Here is a 22,926-nt window from a genome sequence, read left to right on the forward strand (position 1 = left end):
GTTTCAAAGTAGTAGTTTTATTGTTATTTAATAAATGTTTGCATGCTTGGAAATTGTCATTGTTGGAAAAAGTTGTAATTTTGACAACTTAAAATAATTGATGAGTCTGGTAAGAATGATTGTTTCAAAATACTAGTTTCATTGTTATTTAATAAAGGTTTGCATGCTTAGGAATTCAGAGCTGTAATCATTCTATAATGTATGGAAAAAATTTGTGCTGCGGGACGCGCTCGGGGATTGGTACAAATTTAGAGCTGTTAATTTGTGCTCGGGGACGCGTTCAAGGATTGGTTGAAATTTAGAGCTGTCAACATTCTAGAATGTTTAAGAAAAATTTGCACTCGGGACGAATTCGGGGATTCGTCTTTTTTTTTGAAAAAAAAATTAAAATTTAACTCATTTACAATGAAAGTTAAACACTATAACATAGTTAATTAAACGCTTTCGTTTATATGTTTAAATTATACGATTGTTTCACTGCAATTGGCGCTACTTTTGTTAACTTTTTGAAAAGAGTATTTTTCACTTCATGCAGCGAAATGCTATACAATAAAGAAAGATTAGTACTGTTATTGTGCTGTATGAAGTAAAACCTGCTCGGTTTGTCACCGACATTCTAGAAGGCTGGAGGACGCATGCGGGTATTTTATTTGGGGTACAATTATCAGCTTCCAATAAAAAAAGGGTAATTATATCTTGTCCATCTATTTTTTTTTCTCATTTCTTCATTTAACTAACTAGTTTCTATTTTAATTATAACTATCAATTCTAACTACTTTTATTTCTTTTCTCTTTCTCCCTCCGCCTCCCACCTCCGCCTCTGTTTTTCCATCGATAAGCTCCCTCCCACCTTGAAATGGTAAATACGTTATGTTGGAGATCATCCGTCACTCCATCCCAATCAAGCATGCCTCCACCGAGTATGAATATTTCAACGTGTATGAATGAATACTTGATATACTCTATTCCAATCAAGCACGCCCCAACCGGGTTAGATCCATTACTGTTAACCATCTCAAAATGAGTACTAAATGGATCAAGTTCAACTAATTTTGTCTCTGTAGATGCAATTAATCAATTTCATGTCTATGTTCATCTTTTTCATGAAGTAGCGACTTTATTTGCAAAGAACAAAGCTTCATTAATGGTGAATTAGGCCAGTGCGTACTAAGTACTAAGAAATGACATAAAAATAAATTTTGAAAAAAATAGAGGTATACGAATGAATACTTGATGTCTTAGATATAAATACTTCAATATGTATGAATGAATACTTGATATCTTAGGTGTGAATATTTATGTGACAAGATATGAATGCTTGTACAACAGACAACTCGAAAGTATGTTATCATGGATCTCATTTGAAAGACAAATTGTGTAGAAAACATTAGTGGTTTTAGATTTACAAAATTCCTCATAAATCGTCAGAAATATTGGTTAGATTGAATAGAAAAAAAATTACATCTAAAAACATGTAAAAGATGGATGAATGATGTGTCTTGTTTTTATATTTACACTTGCGCAACGAGGATAAATACTTTCTCGATTAGATGTGTATACTTGCGTGACGAGATATAAATATTTGTGCAACAGACAAGTCGAAAGTATATCATCATGGATCTCATTTGAAATTTTTTTTTTGTAGAAGACATTCGTGGTTTTAGATTTGCCAAATTTCTTACAAATCGTCAGAAATATTAATTAGATTGAACGTAGAAAAAAAAATCACTTATAAAAACGTGTACAATATGGGTGAGTGATGTGTCCATTTTTTTTTAATACCTGATATCTTAGGTATGAATGAGTACTTTTGATATTTCAGGTATGAATATTTGATGTGTTATAGATGAATACTTGATGCATTATATATGAATACTTGCGCACTAGTTATAAAATATTTTAAATATTAGGCGGTTCTCAAATAGTAAGTGGTCCCCTAGGTAGTTAGTAGTTATTCAAGTAATTAATGGTTGGAGGAAGAAATGAGAAATTGTTACGGGGGAATGGGGGATAGCTAGGTGCTCCCAAAATAAAATGGTGCGGAGCATGTTTGTGATGATTTTATGAATCTTGTTGACAAAAAGAAAAAAAAAAAAAAAACCAGGTCCAAAAAAATCACAAAAGAAAATTTTTGTTTCTGATTTTTTTTTTTTTTTTGGTTTCGGCCACAAGCATTTCTACAGGCTTAACAAATAAAAGTTAATATAAAAAATGTCTGAATGTATCTTTTCAACTTATTTAAAAATTAAAAAACTTGTTTTTCTTTATAGAATGTGCTTACAAAAACAATTATTCTCCCTACTTTCTGCATAAAAAAGAAATGCATTTTTTTTTTGTAGGATTGTGGTACCGTTGCTATATCTATAATTCAGGTTGGACAATCCAGTCACTTAACATGAATCGCCTGACTTGTGGTTTTATAGCAATTTGCAGCTTAATTTCCAAGGATTCCAAAAGAAATCATTTCATTCGTTACATCTTCTGGTACTGGATTAATTAATTGGAACAATATTCATCACCTAGAGTTAACAAACCGATTCTTTCTTTGAATCTAGATAACAACAATGACTTTGAGATGTGATGGTGCTGACATATGCCTTAATATAGTCGTATACGACGAAAGGTGTGAAGGCCGTGGGATGTGAGTCATGTGACAAAGAAAGCGCTATGTAAATAATATATGTTATTGTCAATGAGATAAGATAAACCTACCCAAGAACAACTGTTTGCACTCGGCATTATTTTTAGTTTAATGAAGGTATCGGGCACCGATGAAATTGGTCTATGGGAACTAGGGCTGCACAAAAAATTCGTAGTTCGTGATTCGATTCGAGTTTGATTCGAAAAAGTTGGTAAAAAATTCATTTTGAAATAGTTCAAAATTAATTTAAACCAAATTCAAACTAGACCTGGTAATTCGTTCGAAATAGGTTTGCGAACTATTATAGTTCGAAATTCAATTCAAGTAACGTGAACTGTTGATTTCCGTTGATAACTTATGTTCGCTGATGATTTAAAAGTTAAATCATAAAGCCGCTTAGCCATAAATCATAATTCATAAGTCGTAACCCACACTCTCAGTTCTAAAACCTTAGACGACTTTCACCTCTCGCTTTTGCGACTACAATCACTCTTCTTTATTGTAAAAAAGTTTGTAAAAGATTCGAAATTGAATTTGTAAAAAATTCGATTCAAAATTAATTTAAACCAAACTTAGTTCGAAATTAATTCAAACTAATCTCAAACTGAAATAAATTCGATTCGGTTCGATTTGTTTGCAGCCCTAATGGAAACCATTAATTAGCTCTTTAAAGTTTAAATGCAACAAGCTCCTGCTTTAGTTTATTGAACACAAAAACTAAACTTCGTATTTCTTTATTATTTTTGTTCTCTAGTTCTTTATATTTGAACAAAACATTGTCATACTTTTTTTTTTTTATTATGATAGTTTCAAAAAAAAGAGTATGACAATGTTTTGTTCAGAGAAATAAAGCTCTACTCTCACATTTTCTACGAACTATAACATCTTTCTGCTCTTTAAGGATTTTTTTTTTTTTTTTCATATACTTAGTCCATGAACCATGTCCTCACAGATATTAACAACTTACGATTTCGTATACAATTGCCCATCTAAACTTTTTGCAATTGTGACATTTACCCATGAAAACTTCAATATATAAGTTCTGTCCATCAATACCTGAGATTCATCCAGATTCTCATATAATTAAGCAAAACTTAATTAACTTTCTTATTCATATTTGATAAAAAAAATATTCATGTTACTCTTTTTTTTAGTTTAATATATAAATAGCATAAAATATTGTTGAAGACTTAATTGGTGGAACCATTTCCTCTTTTATCATTCTTCTCAAACATATTCGCTGAGTTGAGTCTTCACTATCCTTAACCTACATTTGGATAATTATTTGAATTTTGAAATGATGATGAAATGGTTAATTAATTAAACTCATAGTTAGAGAAGTATGTAGTCTCAAGTTGTGATTGGCAAATATGATTAATCGAAGTCCTGATGGTTCCTGTTTGGAAAAATAAGTCCTGATGCTCAAAATTGGAATTAGTAAATTTCATGGGCATAAAGACAATTACGCCAAAAAGAGGAGATTCAGCCAGTAACCCTTGATTCCTAGAATATACAAAACAAAACTTCATCAGATGACACCTTAATAAACAAATACAAAGTCATCAAAAGAGTTCTGTGGATCCATTAAGGATCTCCCCCCAATGTTTAGAATTCATATCACCCAAGTTACCTCAACTTTAGAGTTTGAATCTGATCCGTTCGTTATATATTAGCACGCATCTTAAAAGAGTCCCATGCAACCGGTTTAGGACAGATTGGTTCGTATTCTTATCGTACAGGTTGGATTGAAATTCAAATGGTGCATTAACTTCAGAGAATCCGGATTGCAATTAATATTTAGCCGTATTTTAATCATTGTTTAAGCACAATGACTAGGCAAATTCAAACACTACCTCCCCCAACCAATAATTGCATTGTTAATTTTCTCTCATCTCTCATTATCCTTTTAGTTGGAATCCATGGCTCTGAGGTGTACCTCTCCTTGTTTCACTGTTTCTAGAGCGACACCTAAATCTTATATCAAAGTTGTCATGCTTCCAACGCGTTGCCATGTACAACCAAAGAAAGTGATCAAACCTTTTATCTTCTCTTCCACTGCTAGTAAGGTATGTCTCAATTGTTGACCTGTCTGTACAATTAAAAGGTCATATTTTCCTTGCAATTATACCTTGCCAAAAATCAAGTTATTGTGTTGATAAGTTAACCAATTTGTATCTTTGACCAAAACTTTCCAAAAACAGGTAATTTTTTTTTCTTATTGGCAATTTCCCTTTGCTGTCTTTCTCAGTTGTATTTATTTGATCAAAATGTGTTGCAAATGACAGATCTATGAAGATAAAGCAATGAGAATAGTTGGTTACATAGATGAAAGTGGAGAGCAAATATATGAAGGGTATGACGAAGGTCCACGACTAACCCATGAAGACCTACAACTAGCTAACAATAAAAGGTAAAACAACAGTTTTTACTTAAATTCGTTCAATATTAATATACAGTCTTATATTCCCTCTTATTAAAATTTTCATGCTTCTTTCTTAACAACTACTTTTAATTTATTCAGAGAGGCGCGCACCCTACGACATATACAAAAGGATGCAGGTGCAGTTTTATCAGCACAATATCAGAAGATGAAATCGTAATAATAAGTACCATATATTTTCATCTTTCCACAGAAAAAGAATTAAAACCCATTTGATTTCAGTGTAAATTTTCATATGTGCAAAATTTTAGTCCCCTTCCCCCTTTCAATTCCATGTGCAAGTGCATGATTTTGCCCGTAGATGACGAGCAACGACTAATTCAAACTATAACTTATTAACATGCCTTGAAGAAAATGAAGTTCATGGGAAAAAGTGTGATATTTTTCAGAGAAATAGAGTTATCTCGTGTAAGATTTATCTGATTTATTGTGTATTGTGTGATTGAAGGTGTAAAATTGTAAATGCAATGTAAAAATTTAAATGACTCCCTTTTGTTTGGAATGACTAGTATAAATTAAGTGCGTTTAAAATTGTAAATACATATATGTTCTTATTATATGACTTAATTGTACCATTTTAGTATTTCCAGTACTTGTGACTAGATTGTTGCTTTGTTTAGATCATACAAAGCATAAAGTTCATAGTTTTTCTTTTATATTAAGAAAAATTCGTGGTCTTATTATCGAAATGTTTTGGTTTAGAAGCTAGAGCTTTGGGGATAATGCGACATGGGTCCTTTCAAGGGATTGCTTATCAAAATGTCGACTGAGAGAGGCAATGGTAATATACATAGCATTTTGACAAGTATTGTGGATCAATATCTCCATTTCAAAATTCAAACAATTGATCTGAACTGTTCAATATAATTTCTATATAAAAAAAATACTTGCATACTAAATGTTACTTTTTTTTTATAGTTATTTACTATTTTATTTGAGATAGATAGAATGACACTACTTTTGAATGATCTAGAATCCTTATATCAAGTGATTTTTACTGATTTAAAAAAATATATATAATTTGATTTACATCTTCATGTGGAAATTATCTCAAACTATTTAGATAACTATTTAAATTCTGATAATAAAGATATAAATTCATAGTAAAGATTAATATGCGCTATGCAAATTATCATAGTCTCACTTTTAGTTTCCCTCTTAAATTATAGAGCAGAGATTTTGTCGCTGTTCCAAGCACGGAAAAGCACCTAACCCTTTAAGTTAACATTCGATTTGGTCAGTTCGGAAATTAATGTTTTGATATCTGCTAACAACAATTAATTAAACATGTACTTTTCTTCTTCTTTTTCTTTAACATTCGATTTGGGCAGTTCGGAAATTAATGTTTTGATATCTGCTAACAACAATTAATTAAACATGTACTCTTCTTCTTCTTTTTCTGTCAAAAGCTATGTTACCCAGATACGCTGTCTAGGGCTCCGTACCCGTATCGCATGCGTATCAGATACGGATATGCACCCGATACGTGTCGGATACGCCAGTTGGCGTATCCGCTTACGTAGCGTATCTTTACTCAGTCGATACGGTCGCTGATACTCCGTTGAAACTGCTGGATACGTCTAGATACGTGCGGATACGGTCGGATCCAACCCATCAGCGCCATGAACCACGGTCCGTACCCGTGAGCCGCGCCCGCCCGCACGCGTGAACCGCGATGAACCAGCTTAATTTTTCATCCCTCTGCGTGATTCGAACTGGGGAAGCCTAGCTTGAGGTCAAAATTTCTAACCATTGCGCCAAAGTTTGCTTTCTGCTTTAACTCAGAAACTATATTATTTATTCTAAACTTATGTTAAACCTTTAATTTTTTTAAACTTTATTAAGTAAATTAGACTTATTATAATTTTTTAAATGCAATATATAAAATAATAAAAAATAATATATATATATACAATAGACGTATCGTATCTTAGATTTTTGAAAATTGTCGTATCCGTATTATATCCGATACGATACTCGTATCCGTATCCATGCAACATAGGTCAAAAGTAAATGGTACGTTATTATTTACTCCTAGTAACAACAAGCATGTACAAACGAAAGGTCTCTAAGAACACTAAAGAATTCGAAACTTTTCTGTTGGATCTCCAAAAGCCTGCAGATACTTCCAAATTTTTGTCAGCTTAGCGTTGGTATTTTCTATTTTTACCTCTTCAATTATATCTGGAGCATTCGGTGACGGTGAGTGTAAAAAGCCAAGAGACGAAAATTATAACAATCAACAAATTAATGTTCTCCGAATAATGGTTCCCGTCATAAATAGTGCTTCAATATTCTTGCACTTCGTTGCGTGAAAACGAAGAATTCACTTAATCTGTGTTCCAAAACAGAGCGTATAAAGAAAAGAAAATAATTATGAGGCGAAATAAGTCACTTTCTCTATACTCCTATTGAAAGTGGAAATTAGTACAAAAAAGGTTGCTGAAATTATACCTCAATTTCACCTCCGTTTTCTTTCCCTTCCATTCGCCGAAATTTTTAAATATACCATAATTCAAAAAATAATAAATCAAAACACTATTTTTTTTTTTTGAAAATTAAAAAAATGTCATGGCCGCATCCCTCAGAAGCGGCCACATTATAGGTGGCCACATCTAGGCAAAGCGGCCAGATTTTTGTAGAAGCATCTAGGCAAAGCGGTCAGATTTTTAGACCGCTTCTACAAAATGCGGCCATGACCACTTTTAGGGGATGCGGCCACCCCTCAGGCCTATAAATAGTGTCCGCTAGTTTCATTTTTTGTCACAATTTCATTTGGTTCATAATCCCTTCGAATCGGGTAATTTTCTTCTTCTTTTCTAATTTCAATTTTTAGTTTAGATTAGAAATAAGAGTAGGATTAGGTGTAAAATTAGGATTAGGATTTAGTATTTAGGGTTTATGATTTAGAGTTTAGAATTTATGATTTAGATTTGTATCAAAATAAATATTGAATTGTATCAAATTTAGTTATTGACCAAAATAAATATCGAATTGTACCAAAATTAGTTATATCCCAAAATAATTAGTTATTGACCAAAATAAATATCAAATTGTACCAAAATTAGTTATATCCCAAAATAATTAGTTTATTTTACCAAAAGTAATTATTTTTACCAGACTAAGTAAATTAGGTCCAAATTTTAAGTAGCTACCAAAATTAAGACCAAAATATAATTGCAAATTCTAATAAGACCAAAATATAAAATACAGCATGGCATCTACGCGAGATATATTTTAAAATAATTTAGAATAAAATAATATAAATTGAGTGAAATTGACCTCCATTTGTTGTAAATTTTTTTATATACTTGACTCTTATTCATATTTGATCTCCATAGTCAAAAAGTTTGACTCTGCCTTTGTAGGCCGCAATGGACAATTGACGGTCATTGTCCAATCCGCAATGTATTATGCGCCATCTGCACATGTTGAGAAATAAGAATTGATCTAAGAATATAATTCATCATCAATCAAAAGATATATTATTAATCAACTTTAATACCCAATTTAGGAAAAAAGAGGCAACGGTATTGGTACACTGATAACAATGCATACCATAAATAGAAATAGGTACCAAATGTTATATGAGTCATGTAATTATAAATAGCAAAAACCATTGATTTTCGAATAAAAGTAGAAAGTCAAAGACTCAAACTATCCAACTATTTAATATCCATAATGAATTTTTTCATCCGATTTTGAACTTACGATCTCTTATACGAATGACATATTGGCATTGCATTTGCTACTAAATCAAAGATTGATTTTCATAGTGAAAACCATTGTAACAGAGAAAATTAATAAAAGAAAATATTCATATCTCTTCAGCAATTCTCATTTTCAACAGCACATCACCATTCGATGACTCTACGAGTCCCAGTGCAGCTTACAGTCCTCTCCGTCCATCCAAGGGGTGATCTAACCAAGAGCCAAATAATTCAGAAACATTACACTATGTAGTCGATACATCTGAAATTCCAACAGTGAATATTGAGCAATTGAAATTTTTTTTTTGTTAAGCACTTAGTTAGGTCATAATAGTGATAGAACACCTTTTTTTAATCAGCTCTGTACAGATGCTTTGTGATTAATTCACCCCAAATCGCCCCTCGACCTTTACCAGAAAAAAAAATGAATATAGAGCAAATTTACATAATGGTGTTTCAACACACTAGTCTTTTGGTTCCAAAAATTGACGGCTAATGGTGCCATCAAGTTGCCATATCAAGGAATGAAACCGTGTCTGCTTTACGCCGATGATGCCCTATTTTTCCTGAAACCAGAACTGAGACAGATTCAAATGCTTAAGATAGCATTCAGGACTACAGGTCAACTTTCACAAATCTGAATTACTCATCTCAAGAGGCACAGATCAGATGGGACAGCAGCTATCTATGGCCATGGGTTGTAAACTGGGCATCTTCCCCTTCACATATCTTGGATTGCCTCTCTCAAACAAAAAGGTCAACAAGACTGCATTCTCTCCTCTAATCCAAAAATTCAACTCTAGGTTGGAAGGGTGGGCCGCAAAACACTTATCCATAGCGAGTCGTCTGACCCTCATTGATGCGGTACTGTCGGCCCTACCCACATATTACATGTCCACCTTCAAGCTACCGGCATCAATCATCAGTGAAATTGATAAAAGGCGAAGACACTTCCTTTGGCATGGAGTATCACAGGATATAAAGAAAATGAATTTGGCCAATTGGAAATTAGTATGCATGCCAAAAAAGCTCGGTGGATTGGGAGTCAAGGACCTCAGAGTCTTCAATGATGCAATGCTTGCCAAATGGTATTGGCAATGGGCGAAACCGGAACAGCGATTATGGAAATCCATTTTCAATGTGACATCTGGTAATCAAAACCTGGTACCACGCTCTTCATTCTTTAACTCAACTCTAAAAGGCACTAGGCAATTCTTTGAATTTTCAGTGATTAGAGTACCGGGCATTGGGAACACTATATCATTCTGGTATCACAATTGGGGGAAGGGGTATTTTGAAAAATCAATACGATGTGTTGTTCTCGTTTGCAACAGATGCAGATATTACCTTAGCACAGGTAATGGCGTTTCAGGATATAAGTCAACTGTTCAGACAAGCATTGTCACAACAGGCATCACAACAGCTTACCGGATTTTTAAATGATATCCAATCAGACCCGATAACACTGACAACTGGACTCGATAATACAGTATGGAGATGGGAAGCAACGGGTGAATTCACAGTAAGGTCGGCATATTTCGCAAGCAAAAATACACCTACAACACACTATGACACTCACAGGATATGGAAGTTAAAGGTGCCGCCGAGAGTGCGGGTCTTTGCATGGCTGATGGTACTAAATAAGATCCTAACAGTTGACAACTTAATGAGACGTGGATGGAGCATGGTCAACAGATGTGTTTTATGCAAAAACAGCTCAGAATCGGTACTGCACTTATTTGAACAATGCCCGGTATCAGTTCAGGTGTATACCCAGACAGCACAAGCCCTATGCACGACAATTCCAATTGCAGGGGCAATTAGAGAAATAACTGAAAATAATTACAATCCAAAGACCAGAGCCATCCTACTGATAGCACAGTTTGTTATATGGCGTGAGAGATGCACGAGAGTATTTAGAGACATATCAAAGCAAAAGGAACAACTGGTACATGAGATAGTCACTGAGTACCAGTTGCAGGAGAGAACACAGAACCGGGAGGAGTAACAACTATTGCCAACGTAGATGCACACTGCAATTTGCAGTTTCAACCTTTTCAACTTCTATCTGCAACTACGGCTTATAATAATTTCTTTGCATTTTACTTCTGTTGTTAGGATTAAATAGCTAGTTATTTTACCTCATTTTTATTTTTATTTTTATTATTTTTGTTTTCTACTCATTTCTTCATTGAGTCTTATTTTGTTTTCGGAAGTTACATAATTGATGTAACCGTACTCTTATCAATATATAAATAGGGATTTGATTCTTATTTTTTATCAAAAAAAAAACACACACTAGTCTTTTTAAGTGATCCGGTTACAATTAGTAAGGGACAGGGAAAGGGAGCCTGGCCCACGTTCCCCTATTAGCTAGGGTCATAATAAGTAATTTTTGTAAAATATTTGAAGATCAAACCATCCAACTATTTAATATTTTTATTATTATAATAAATAATTTCGTTTATTTAGATTTTAAACTCATAACCTTTTATATTAGAGACTATGTGTCTTTGTCACTAGAGTTTAGAGGTCAATTTTGAACTCTTTTGAAAATTGTAATATTATAAATATAACATAATATGGTTCAAAATTATAATTAATTGAAAAAAAAAGGAAAATATGGGGGTCGAGCTCCCTACTGTAAACATGGATCCACCCCGATTTTATGGTATATATTTTAAATCCTTTATGCTAAATGAATTTATTCTCTTAATGATAAGCTGTGGGTCTGTAATTACTAGCTTCTCCTTTAGTAAAACCTTTATATCGATAAATAATTAAATAAAACATGTCTTTCTTAAAAATAAAAATAAAACACAAGCATACGACTATAAGACAAACTACGAAGAATCTACTAATAATCTAATATTCATGTCAATTTTATGTCACATCAAATGTTTGGATTTTCTCTAAAATAAGGACATTGCAAGTTGACCAGTAAATAGAAAACATCACTCTCTCTGATGTGTGATATTAAAATTCACTCGAATGCTTATAGTATGGAGGTCATGGTATTTTGTTCTCTAGTTAGTTTAAGATTTTTTTTATAAGCCATAATTAATAAATGAAAATTTACTGAATCAGTATAATTACTTTTTTTTTTTTAAATCATAAAGACCGAATTGTCATTTCCCCATTTTGCTTTTCTCCAAACCGAATTGGCAATTTGGTCTCACTCTTTTTTTCACTTTTTCTCTTTATAAACGTTTTTTTTTTTCTCCAGACCGAATGACTATTTCAGTCTCTATATTTTTTCCTCTAGACCGAATGACCATTTCGGTCTTATCATTGCTACAACTGACGTGTCGATTAAGCAACAAGCAATATGTGATGTGATGTCAATCAACCTCATTGAACGCTTGTGAACAATTTAATGCTGATATTATGTGATTCTTTGTGCCAATGACATGAGATAGCATATGTGTTCCAAAACATGAAAATTAATTGGCAAGAGCGGTGATTAAAACAGTTTTCCAAAACATGAAAATTAAAAATAAAAACATGATAGTTTTCAAGGTGAAGAACAATTTTTTTTGTCACATCCTTGTTATGATAAAACAGAAATTATTATACTGCAATTATAGGATCAAAATTGCACCAAGTAATAATTTAATAATACGTATTTTAGTTTCAATCAATCAATACGTTTAAAAAATAAAATTACAATAAAAAATTAGTTTAATTGACATTGAACGTGGTAATGAAATTATTAAGTTATTTAGTATATATGAAAACATTTCCTTAAATGGATTTGCATTTTTCATACAATTAATGATCGATGTGTACAAAAAATATCATTTCGACAACATAAATCTAACTATATTCACTTCTGATATTATGAATTATTTTATAACAGTACCATATTTGTATAAGTCAAGTTTTTTGTAAACTTTCTAAAATGTCACTAGATAGTTTCAATGTAGAGGTCATAGATGATGGTTAATTTAGATCCACATAATATCACTAGTATTCATTAACGTCATTTTGTAAGTATACATCTTTTTCCAAAAGTAGCTTCCCTGCATTGAATATCCCTCTCATTGGTAGATTTAACTAGTTAACTGCTCTCGGGTAGGGGCAGGGCGGGCCGGGCATACCCGGGCACGGGTATCACGGGTAGACGGGTATCTCGGACCGGGCAACCAGGGTTTTATTTTCAAAAACCGTGCTATGCTCGTCCTATACCCGTGCCCATTGTACCCTTGAGGGGTAGGGCTGTCCGGTTCGGTTTTTTTTTTCTTTTTTTGTTTGAAAAAATTTGAAATTCAAATTTTAACGGGTAAGGGTACAAGGGTATACGGGTAAGGATAAACGGGTAAGGGTACACGGGTATACGGGTTCACGGGCACGGTCTCACGGGCACGGGTAAACGGGTAAGGCGGTCAGGGTATGGCTAGGTATTTTCCCTAAATGCCGGGTCCGGTCCGTCCTATACCCGTGTACCCGCCTATACCCGTGTACCCGCCTATACCCTTGGCTCGAGCACGGGTACCCCAGGGCAGCGGGCACGGGCGGACCGGGCATGGGCTGCCCCACTGGGGTGTTGTCAATACACTAGATTTAACAGAGGGATGACGTGGCTGCCTAGGAGTAGTGGTGGTCCACAATAAAATAGAATGAGGAATTTTTTGGAGACCGAATGCTCCATTCGGTCTGGGGTAAAAAGGGGTAAAACCAAACGCTTATTTCGGTCTTCAGAAAAAAGGAATTTTTGTGGCCGTAGTTGTGGAAAAGTGAAAAAAATGATGAGACTGAATTGCCAATTCGGTCTTTATGGTTTTTGAAAAAAAAGAAGTAATCATACTGATTTAGTAAATTTTCATTTATTAATTATGGTTTATAAAAAAATTCCTAGTTTAATGTCAACTGCAGTAGTTACTTTTTTTTTTAAAATAAATAAATTAAAAGATAATAAGTCTTCCAATGAAATATTCACAAAAATATTAATCGAGATTCAAAACTCGCAATCCCTAATACGAACTTCTTTTTAATCAATAGACTAAACACTGGTTCACAAAATAGATTGATAATACTGAAATTTGTATACTCATACAATATCAATAGAAATTTCGACATGACCTTTTGAAGTCAGTCAATATATTGCCAATTTTTATAGACCATTTGCAAATTACAATATATTTTTTTATCGAATAGAAAGGTAAATTTAAAAAAAAAATGAACAAAAAGGTTCATGGGGTTTGAAAAGAATACATGGTTATTAATTGGCATCTAAGGTCCAACTAATTTCTTTAGATAAATAAATTGAAAATTTCAAAAATAACCGAGGTTTCCTTTTTCAAGTTTAAATACAGTACCAAGTCTAATCGCCACACCCTGAAATTTCAACAAAGCATGATATCTAAGCTCACTTATATTCTAAAAAGATAATAATGGTAATTTGAACAACAAGCTCAATTTCGGTTTTATAGCGACATGAATTCAAACAGGTACAGTCAAAATCGGACAAACATTTCTCTGTGACAAAAATTATTTACATGAAAGACATTCTTTCTTGTGACTGACATTAATAAACTAGAGAACAAAACATAATATCACGTCCTTTTTTAATCATTTTATTCGGCTATGAAAGTGGAAAGTGCGCCCACGCGCTCTGAACTTCTTTTGCTTTATTATTTTATTTTATTTCCAATCATTAAATTTCTTGTTTCGTTTTTGGGGGTAAGCCTGTAGGAAATTTCTCGATTTTTAGCAACCGAGTTCGAAGGGAAAAGACAGTTCGGGTTCTCTGTTACCTCTACTGAATAGTCCTTTTGATTTCACAGACATATGGTGGGTCCACACGCTTTAATTACTCTCAGAGTGCAGATGAAGCCATTTGTCAGTTACCTTAGACAGGGATTACAACATATCTGTGTAACAGCTGATTTGGATTCAATAAAATAGTTGTTTTTTTTTAAATAAAAAAGAGCTGAAGTCTAGCAATTCGGCTCCGCTCGGCTTGCAGCTATATTGTCCTTATTCCTTTGATTAAGCTGTAGCCGATCTAAGCCGAGTCACAACAAAGTAAAGGCATATATAAAGCTTATATATACCGTGTTACAGACTTACATGTGAAACAGGTGTTGAATTAATTTTTCCGTGAGCTCTTAATAAATAAGCAACAATACAACCGACCAAACCCAATCTTATACGTGTTTCTCCCCTTCTTCTTCTCCCCTATTGCCTCCATCGATCTTCTGAGATAATATATAACATGCTTCCAAGAGAAAGAAGCATTTTTCACATAGCAGGAGATGATGAGACCATCAGAGAAGAAGAAAACTCGAAATCCAGCTCGGAGTTAGAGAAGAAATTGGTCGGGCTTCAACTTCTTATTGAGACTCCTACTCGCATTTTTCCGGTTGTGACGAAATCGACTGTCGGTGGTCATTCAAGAGATAAGAGTTGTGAGACGCCGGCATTCGTCAAGTTTTGCTTTCTTTGCCACAAGGAGTTGAAACTGCAAATGGATATTTTTATGTACAGGTAATTTCAAAATATATCTAGCTATCCTCACCCCTTTTCTAAGAAATGTGTCCTTCACTTGCCAATTTTTTTTTCTTTTATAGTTCAATAATTTTTGTTTTTGTTTTTTTTCCAAAATATTCCTTTCCATTTGCTTTTAAGTTCTTACAGTCATATGTTTGAACCAAGAATTCTTCAAGTTTTGCTTCTTTCCTTCACATCTTCTGTACCTCTAACAAAGAAAGGGCTCAAAATTTTGTCTCTTCATATGTTTTACAGGGAACAAGCATTTTGCGGTGTCGAATGCCGGGATCAAAAGATGATGATGGACAAAAGGAATGAGCTTGAGATTTCCATGGTGGCGCATCGTGACCACTTCCATTATCGTCGCCTGAGGGAATCAAGTGTTCAAGCATTAACGCGTCGAAAAGGAAGATTACTTGTAACATGAAGGGCCATTATGATAAATTATGAAATTTTGAGTAGTTAATTAATTTTTTTTTTTGTTTATTTCCTTCTTGTACTTTTCTCAAACTTTTGAGTCGTTTGGAGAAGTTGTCTGTTTTTTCTTTATATATATAAATCTGGTAAAACCAGGTCCGGCCGTAAAGGATTTTTTTTCTTTCTATTAAAATGCCGGACAAAGGAAGGCAGCATCTTAATTTGAGTCTTGCACGTAATTAAGAGTAAATTTATTGAGGAAATTGACTTTTGCTTGTTTACAAATGTAATGGATAACAGACTTGATTAAACTAATATAAAAAAATGGAGGGGGGAAATTGAAAAAAAAGAGAATATTTTGAGCCCAGCCGCGCTTCATTACTTAACTATAATTAAGAAATCTTCAAAAATATAAATCGATATTTTTTCTTTTACCGATATTTTGTAACTATAATTACTTAACTAGTTATCTTTAATATAAATCGAGGTTCTATTAACATATAATCTTCAAAAATATGATTGTGTGTTGACTGTGATTTTCAACATTAGACAAGTAACATTTGCACAATTTTTTTTCATATACTAATTAATTAGACATGAGGTTGCAGGTTCAAAATCTTGATGGAAATCTCTTGTGAATATTGTTTTGAAAATTATAACTTTAGAAATATTAAATAAAACTATATCAATATTGTTAAAAGTAATTAGTTTAATGACGAGAAAAAAAAATAAAGAGATTTAGATTATTAGAGTAAAAAATAACAAGTTAACTATTTATAAGTGTAAATTATATAGTTATTAAAAAATAGATACTAATAAATATAATGTAATGGATATTTAATTAAAGAGTAAACTTCTGTCTCTGCAAAAACAAAAAAAAAATACAAAACTCAGTTAAATAACTGAAGAAATATTAATTGGGCCCCAACTTTGCCGCACTTTGAACAAAATTCAATGCCATACAACTTGAAATTCTGACTTGACTCATATTTTGTCACCGCATTTCTTCCATAGTAAAACCAAAGTTATGAATTAATAATGTTTTATGTTATATATAAATGATCGGTAGGTGGTTCTCTTTGCATAAAACTTCAAAAGTTATGCAATCATCGATCCGATTTTTTTTTAGTTACCATCTTAATAGATCAAAATATTAACCTTACTATCAGTTTCTCGAAAACCCGAAACCGGAAGTTATTATTATTATTATTATTATTATTATTATTATTATAATAGTAGACATTCAATTAGAAAACAAAATTGAAATATGAGTTCCTAAACGGTTTTCTTTTTCTTTTTTTGCAATTTTAATTCTGTTGGCTTCTGAACTATGTACTGACACTATGCTCTACCTCTTCATGACCTTTTGAAATGAAATCACCAGCTCAAATCGGAGTTTACTTTAAAGAATTACAATGATCACATTTTCAACCTGCATTGAGATCACAATATGTGTCACTTTCAATGGTGGAGCTATGAGCTTGGAGAGCTCAAAGCAAGAGTCAAATGATAGATTCAACAACCGAGAATGATTACATAGCTGCTCGGAAAGCAATAAATGAGGAATGTTGGATCAAGAAGTTCGTAACTGAACTTGGTGTGGTTCCGAATGTTGCATGTCCAATGAAAATGTTCATTGTGACAATAGTGTAATAGTTCAAGCTAAGAAACTCTACACACATCAAAAGATCCAAACATGTTCCAAAATTGTATCATTTGATACATGAGGTCATTGATAGAGGTGGCATAAAGGTTTATAGGGTCGATGTTGTCAGCAACACAAGCTGACCTACTGACTGAACTTGTACCTTAAGCCAAGCATGAGATGCACGCCGTCTCCATGGGTATTAAGCACATGGGATCGATGATGGTTTTGGGTAGTTATGAGGAGTACTTAAACATTATTTGAACAATATACATGGGATGTATTTGATTGACTCTTTTGTCTTTGTACAAACTGCTTATTTATAATTTATATTGACTCTAGTTCAAGTATGAGATTGTTCGTGTGTGACCTAGAAGCCAATAGCTTGTCTATTGTGTCCTATGATTTGTTCATGTAATTAGATGTTGTATATCATCTTGTTCCTTGAGTTGTATCATTTTATGGAACATTATAGTTGAGCAATTGAATTGTGAAACTCCATAGTTATGTATATGATAAACTCTAAATTATCCCTAATCGATGTAATTAGCAAGGAGTACTAATTTACCAATAAGGTTAGCATGAGGGTTAAACGTTGGTTATGTGTGTTACAAACCAAACGATAAGGTTATCGATTTAATCTCATGAATGCATATTAGAGAATATGGTATTGGATAGACCCAATGTGAAACATTATGTTGATTGTGTTTATGTCATTAATTGTTTCACGTAGGGTCAATTTGAAGATATGAGGTGTTTGTATTTCCTATATGAGTAATGTATATTTGTAAATGCTGTCAAACACTTGTCTTAAACGGGAGCCATAAATATAGTGTTTTAAGTATGCATAATTTGTGTAGATGGGATGCACTTATGAAGATGAGTAATGTCCCTTGTATCAATTTAGATGTGAGTGATATATCTCTGGGCCCCCTTGATGCTGTTATATTATAAGCATGTTATATGATTAAGGAATTAATTATAAATATAATGTTCAAATAATGCATTTGATGCTCCCAGAGTTGATCTCGGCCAATCAGACGACGTTTGTACATGGGTGTCAGATTTCGGACAATTTCGTTACAACCCGAGAGTTGCTGCATCATGTTGCTCATGAAGGGAAAGAAGCTGTCTTTGTCAAAATTGACTTCCGTAAGGCGTTTGACTCCATTGAGTGGTCTTTTCTCAAGTCTGTTATGGCAGCCAGAGGGTTTCCAATTCGATGGATTAATTGGATGTCTAACATCTGGTCAACTTCCTCTTCGAGAATTTACATTAATGGTGACCTCTCAGAACCGTTTTATCACATGCGGGGGCTTCGACAAGGCGACCCGCTCTCCCCGATGCTGTTCAACATTGCCATCGATGTTTTTCAGCAAATGATCCAAGTCACCAACCGTCTGCTACCATTCTCTCTTTCAAACAAAATCGGTGATGCAATAGTCGCCTTACAGTACGTGGACGATACGGCTATCATAGCCAATACAGACGTCTCATCTTTGATCTCATTTAAGATTATGCTAAGGCTGTTTACATTTGTATCGGGCTTGGAGGTCAATTTCGCCAAAAGCACTTTCATCCCAATTAATATTTCATCTGCTAACTTGGGTTGGGTAAAGGCGATAATGGGCTGCTCCCAAACCACATTCCCAATTACATACCTTGGTATGCCTTTGACGATCAAAAAACCGACAAAGGAGCTGTTCTTGCCTCTAGTTGAAAAAATTGAAAGAAGGCTTCAAGGTTGGCAATCGAAGCTTCTAAGCTGAGGGGGACGCTTGCAATTGGTGCAGTCGGTTCTTTCCACCATACTAGTTTATTTCATGATTTGCTTTATCTTGCCAAAATGGGTTACAGCACCGATTGATAAAATACGAAGATCCTTTCTCTGGGGCAAATTTGGTTCTGCCAATCGTACTATTTCTTTGTGCAATTGGAGTGTGGTATACCTACAAAAGGAGAATAGGGGGCTGGGAATTGCAGACCTGACTATGAGAAACATAGCTCTGGTCACTAGATGGTGGTGGAAGCTCTTTAAAGATCGTACCTCAATCTGGACAGCTATGATGGTAAGAATTAGATGGCAAGGAATTTTTACGACGGGACCAATGATCTGGTCCAAGCAGGGCTCCTTCTTCTGGCTGCAACTGCTCTCTGTCAAGTACATCTTTGATCTGTCAACTAAGTGGGTGATTGGGAATGGATACTCTATATCTTTCTGGTATGATTGCTAGGGAAAAGAGCTCTAGCTCTGACAGGGTCCAGGCAACGTAGCCACAAAATTTCACTAAGGGAGGCCTCCGCATCGGACCTGTGGAACTCTCAAAACACCACGGGACCTTCACTAACCTTCATTGATGCTGTTGAGGATGAATTGAGATGGCGATGGACACCTCTGGGTGTTTATTATGCTAAATCTGTCTACTCCATACTCACGGTTGGGGGTAGAGTCAAGTGGCAATTCAAGGGTATATGGAAGTTCCCAATTCCTCCATCGGTGAAGGTCTTCATCTTTCTGCTCCTGCAAGGAAAATTACTCACTAAAGATGTCATGCGAAGGCGTAATTTTAAGGGAAAATTATGAGAATGCCACTCCAAAACTTGGAAATTGTGAGAATGCCACTCCAAAACCGAAAATTGTAAAAATGCCATTACAAACTTGGTTATTTGTAAAATTGCCATTTGTACTCTATTTTTATACTATTTTGAGATACATATTTATGTATTTCCAACTTTACCCTTTATACAACTAAATTATTTTGCCACTGCAGTTCAGAAACGCATCCTCTTCATTTCATCTACGACAGTGCCACTAGAACCCTCTCCCTCGCGTTCGTCTCCACCCCTCTATCTCCCATCTTCTTCTAATCACCAAATCCCTCTTTCTCTTTGTGCGAAAACCCTCCATCTCTGCCTCTTTTTCTAATCGCCAAACTCCTCTATCTCCGCCTAGATCAACGCTCGGCGATTAGTCTCGCATTGGCCTCACCTCGACCTGTGCCAGTGGTCGTCTCTCCTCCGCCTTGCAAGGAATCAAAAGAGCACCATGTAAGTCTCTCTCTCCCTCTCTATCATAGGTGATTTTGGAAGCACCATTTTAACAGGTTTGCATAATCAGAAATTTTCAAGTGATAATTTTCAGAAATTAAAATTTAAACTACAAGAACTCCAAACAGTTCTTAAAACAAAGTTATTATTGGTACAAAAATACCTCACGAAGTAATAATTCACTGAATTAGAACTAGGTCAATCTGGTCTTACGCATATAATGGAGTAAGTTATTATGACAAGTGGTGGTATTTGGGATTATAACAAAATATACCTCACGAAGTTATAATTTTTTTTTGATGATGCATATACTAGTTTAAACTCCAATTACCACCACCTGTTTTTTATGCATATACTGGTTTATGTTCCAATTATCTATATAATTTGTTTTTATGCATACCCTTCCAGTGAATTTTTATTAAATTAAGGGATAAGTTTTAATTTAGCATCTTTTAATTGAAAACCTCACTGTTATCTACTTATTTATATCTTTCACATTGCAAGTGACTTGATAAATCAGCATGCATCGCTCAAATCAGTTCTCCTTAGGAAGATCTACGCAATCGATTTCGTCGACCGCCGCCCAGCCGAGTGACAGTCTGATGACAATCGTGCAATGCCCGAATTGCGGGATTGATGTGAAGAGATTTGTGAGCGGTACCACAGCAAATCCACAGAGGGTATTCTACAAATGCGTAAACTACAAAAAGGTACTAAATTTTCTTGATAAGCACTTAAAAAGACCAAAATGTTCTTTAATTACATGGATGGAAAACTCCTGAGGAATGTAATTAATTATGATCATGTCTAAAGAAACATCTCATATGTTACAAAATGTACAGTAGGTAACTGATGGTACCTACCATGCAATTAATACTGGATGCTCAACCAGATTTAAAAAAACAACAATCTGTAATTGAACCTCAACTCTTTATAGCCAATTAAACACAATGCAAACAAAAAAAAAAGCACAGAAACACAGAACCTATACTGGCTGATACAAACTGGTCAATAGCAGTACGGTATCAGAACCAGCATCTGAATGGTATATAGCATTATTTCTCTTCTTTTAAGGGTATACCTGTCCATACTCGGTGACTATGTCGTAACCTACGATACCAAGGTCAAGATCACCTAACTCGCTAACTTACTTTCATGAATGAAGCAGGGTTTACAAATTAAATTAATTACCTTGACAGAACTACAAATATGACTTGCAAATATGAGAAATTCTGGTTTAATTTGCAAATATGAAAATTTCTGAGTGCTATTCTTAAATTATTGAGTGCTATTTATTTTGCAGAAGACATTTTCATGCATGTTCTGGATGTGGGAAGAGGACTACGAGGCATATCTTCGTGACATTGGAGTTCTGGGCATGCGAAGTGATTCCGAACATGCCGGAGTTGTTGCTCGATTTGATAATGAGATTAGAAAATTGAAGAAACAAAACTCCCAAATTGTTGCATTAGCGGAGAAGATAATATTCCTTCTTGTTGTAATTGTTGTTCTGATGATTACTATTTTGATTGTAATTATATGCAAGTAATATAGAAATGTATTTACGAATAGTTAATTAGTGTAGAAATGTATTTTGATGGCAAGAATATGGTATTCTGATATTATTTAGATCATGTTATGTGATGTTTGTAATCTGAATGTTTATGGTGAAATTTATGGTTTAATGGTGAAATATATGATTTAATGGTCAAATTTATGGTTTAATGGTCAAATTTATAGTTTTCAGTTTTTGCAAATGATGGGCGCATATCAACCAGAGGCAAAACAAGACTTGAAGGCATCTGTTTCGTCAAATGCAATGGCTTTACGTATAACCTGAAAAACTGAATTCTCATAGTCAAATGCAATGACTTTACGTATAACCTGCTCCAATAAAAATCGATCAAAACTGGAAGGCATCTTTTTCTCCCATGGTTATCAAGGACAAAACAACCACCTGAGTCTAACCACTCAGAAAAACAATACATACTACAAAGGATCTATTCAACACCGATTATATTTGAGGCCAATTTCTACAGTGCCAAACAACAATTGAAGAAAAGAAAAGAAAAAAAATCAATTAAAATGTCGTCTAAGGTCCAGCCTTGAAGTCCCTAAGAGAAAAACTAATATCAAATATGTCAAGAGCAGATACCTGCTTATCAATTAAGAGAATTAACAACATCATCAAATTACCACAACACAATCAGGCACAATCAGGCACAATCAGGCACATACAATCAGAAGTATGTTAAAAAATTCAAACACAAAGAAGATAAGCAAGGTAGGATAAGCAGAAGCATTTTCCTCTCTAAAGCAAAGCATCAATCGTATGCTAGTTTAGCCACCAGGTTACCAACACACTGGCAGTCAGATCAACAGCCACCAAGTTACCAACACACTGGCAGTCAGATCAATTTGATAACCTGTTCAATGAAAATGCAAAACACTAATGAAATAAACCCAGTATTCAATTTGGTAACCTGTTCATAAGTTTCAAAACTTTTCTGTTTGGTAACCTATTCAATTTGGT

General features: G+C 34.1%; 2 protein-coding genes across 2 annotated transcripts; both read left to right on the forward strand.

Annotated features, from left to right (window-relative positions):
• The first annotated feature begins 4,477 nt into the window (after nucleotides 1-4,477).
• LOC144559736 (uncharacterized) lies at nucleotides 4,478-5,621 on the forward strand. Its single transcript, XM_078308845.1, has 3 exons — nucleotides 4,478-4,707; nucleotides 4,927-5,051; nucleotides 5,163-5,621. The coding sequence occupies exons 1-3, from the start codon at nucleotides 4,561-4,563 to the stop codon at nucleotides 5,239-5,241; spliced, it is 351 nt and encodes a 116-aa protein (XP_078164971.1). The 5' UTR covers nucleotides 4,478-4,560; the 3' UTR covers nucleotides 5,242-5,621.
• A 9,332-nt stretch (nucleotides 5,622-14,953) lies between these two features.
• On the forward strand, nucleotides 14,954-15,875 carry LOC144559524 (FCS-Like Zinc finger 17-like). Its single transcript, XM_078308577.1, has 2 exons — nucleotides 14,954-15,280; nucleotides 15,539-15,875. Exons 1-2 carry the CDS (start codon nucleotides 15,009-15,011, stop codon nucleotides 15,708-15,710), a joined length of 444 nt encoding a protein of 147 aa, XP_078164703.1. The 5' UTR covers nucleotides 14,954-15,008; the 3' UTR covers nucleotides 15,711-15,875.
• Nucleotides 15,876-22,926: the final 7,051 nt, after the last annotated feature.

Source organism: Carex rostrata, chromosome 9 (assembly GCF_964058835.1).
Source record: "Carex rostrata chromosome 9, lpCarRost1.2, whole genome shotgun sequence".
NCBI lineage: Eukaryota > Viridiplantae > Streptophyta > Magnoliopsida > Poales > Cyperaceae > Carex > Carex rostrata.

Excerpts from the sequence above, each read along its gene's own strand:
- LOC144559736 (XM_078308845.1), top strand. The coding sequence starts at position 4,561 with ATGGCTCTGAGGTGTACCTCTCCTTGTTTCACTGTTTCTAGAGCGACA. Across the intron at positions 4,708-4,926 it reads TCTCTTCCACTGCTAGTAAG|ATCTATGAAGATAAAGCAAT; the intron begins GTATGTCTCAAT and ends TGCAAATGACAG. Across the intron at positions 5,052-5,162 it reads CAACTAGCTAACAATAAAAG|AGAGGCGCGCACCCTACGAC; the intron begins GTAAAACAACAG and ends TAATTTATTCAG.
- LOC144559524 (XM_078308577.1), top strand. The coding sequence starts at position 15,009 with ATGCTTCCAAGAGAAAGAAGCATTTTTCACATAGCAGGAGATGATGAG. Across the intron at positions 15,281-15,538 it reads ATGGATATTTTTATGTACAG|GGAACAAGCATTTTGCGGTG; the intron begins GTAATTTCAAAA and ends TATGTTTTACAG.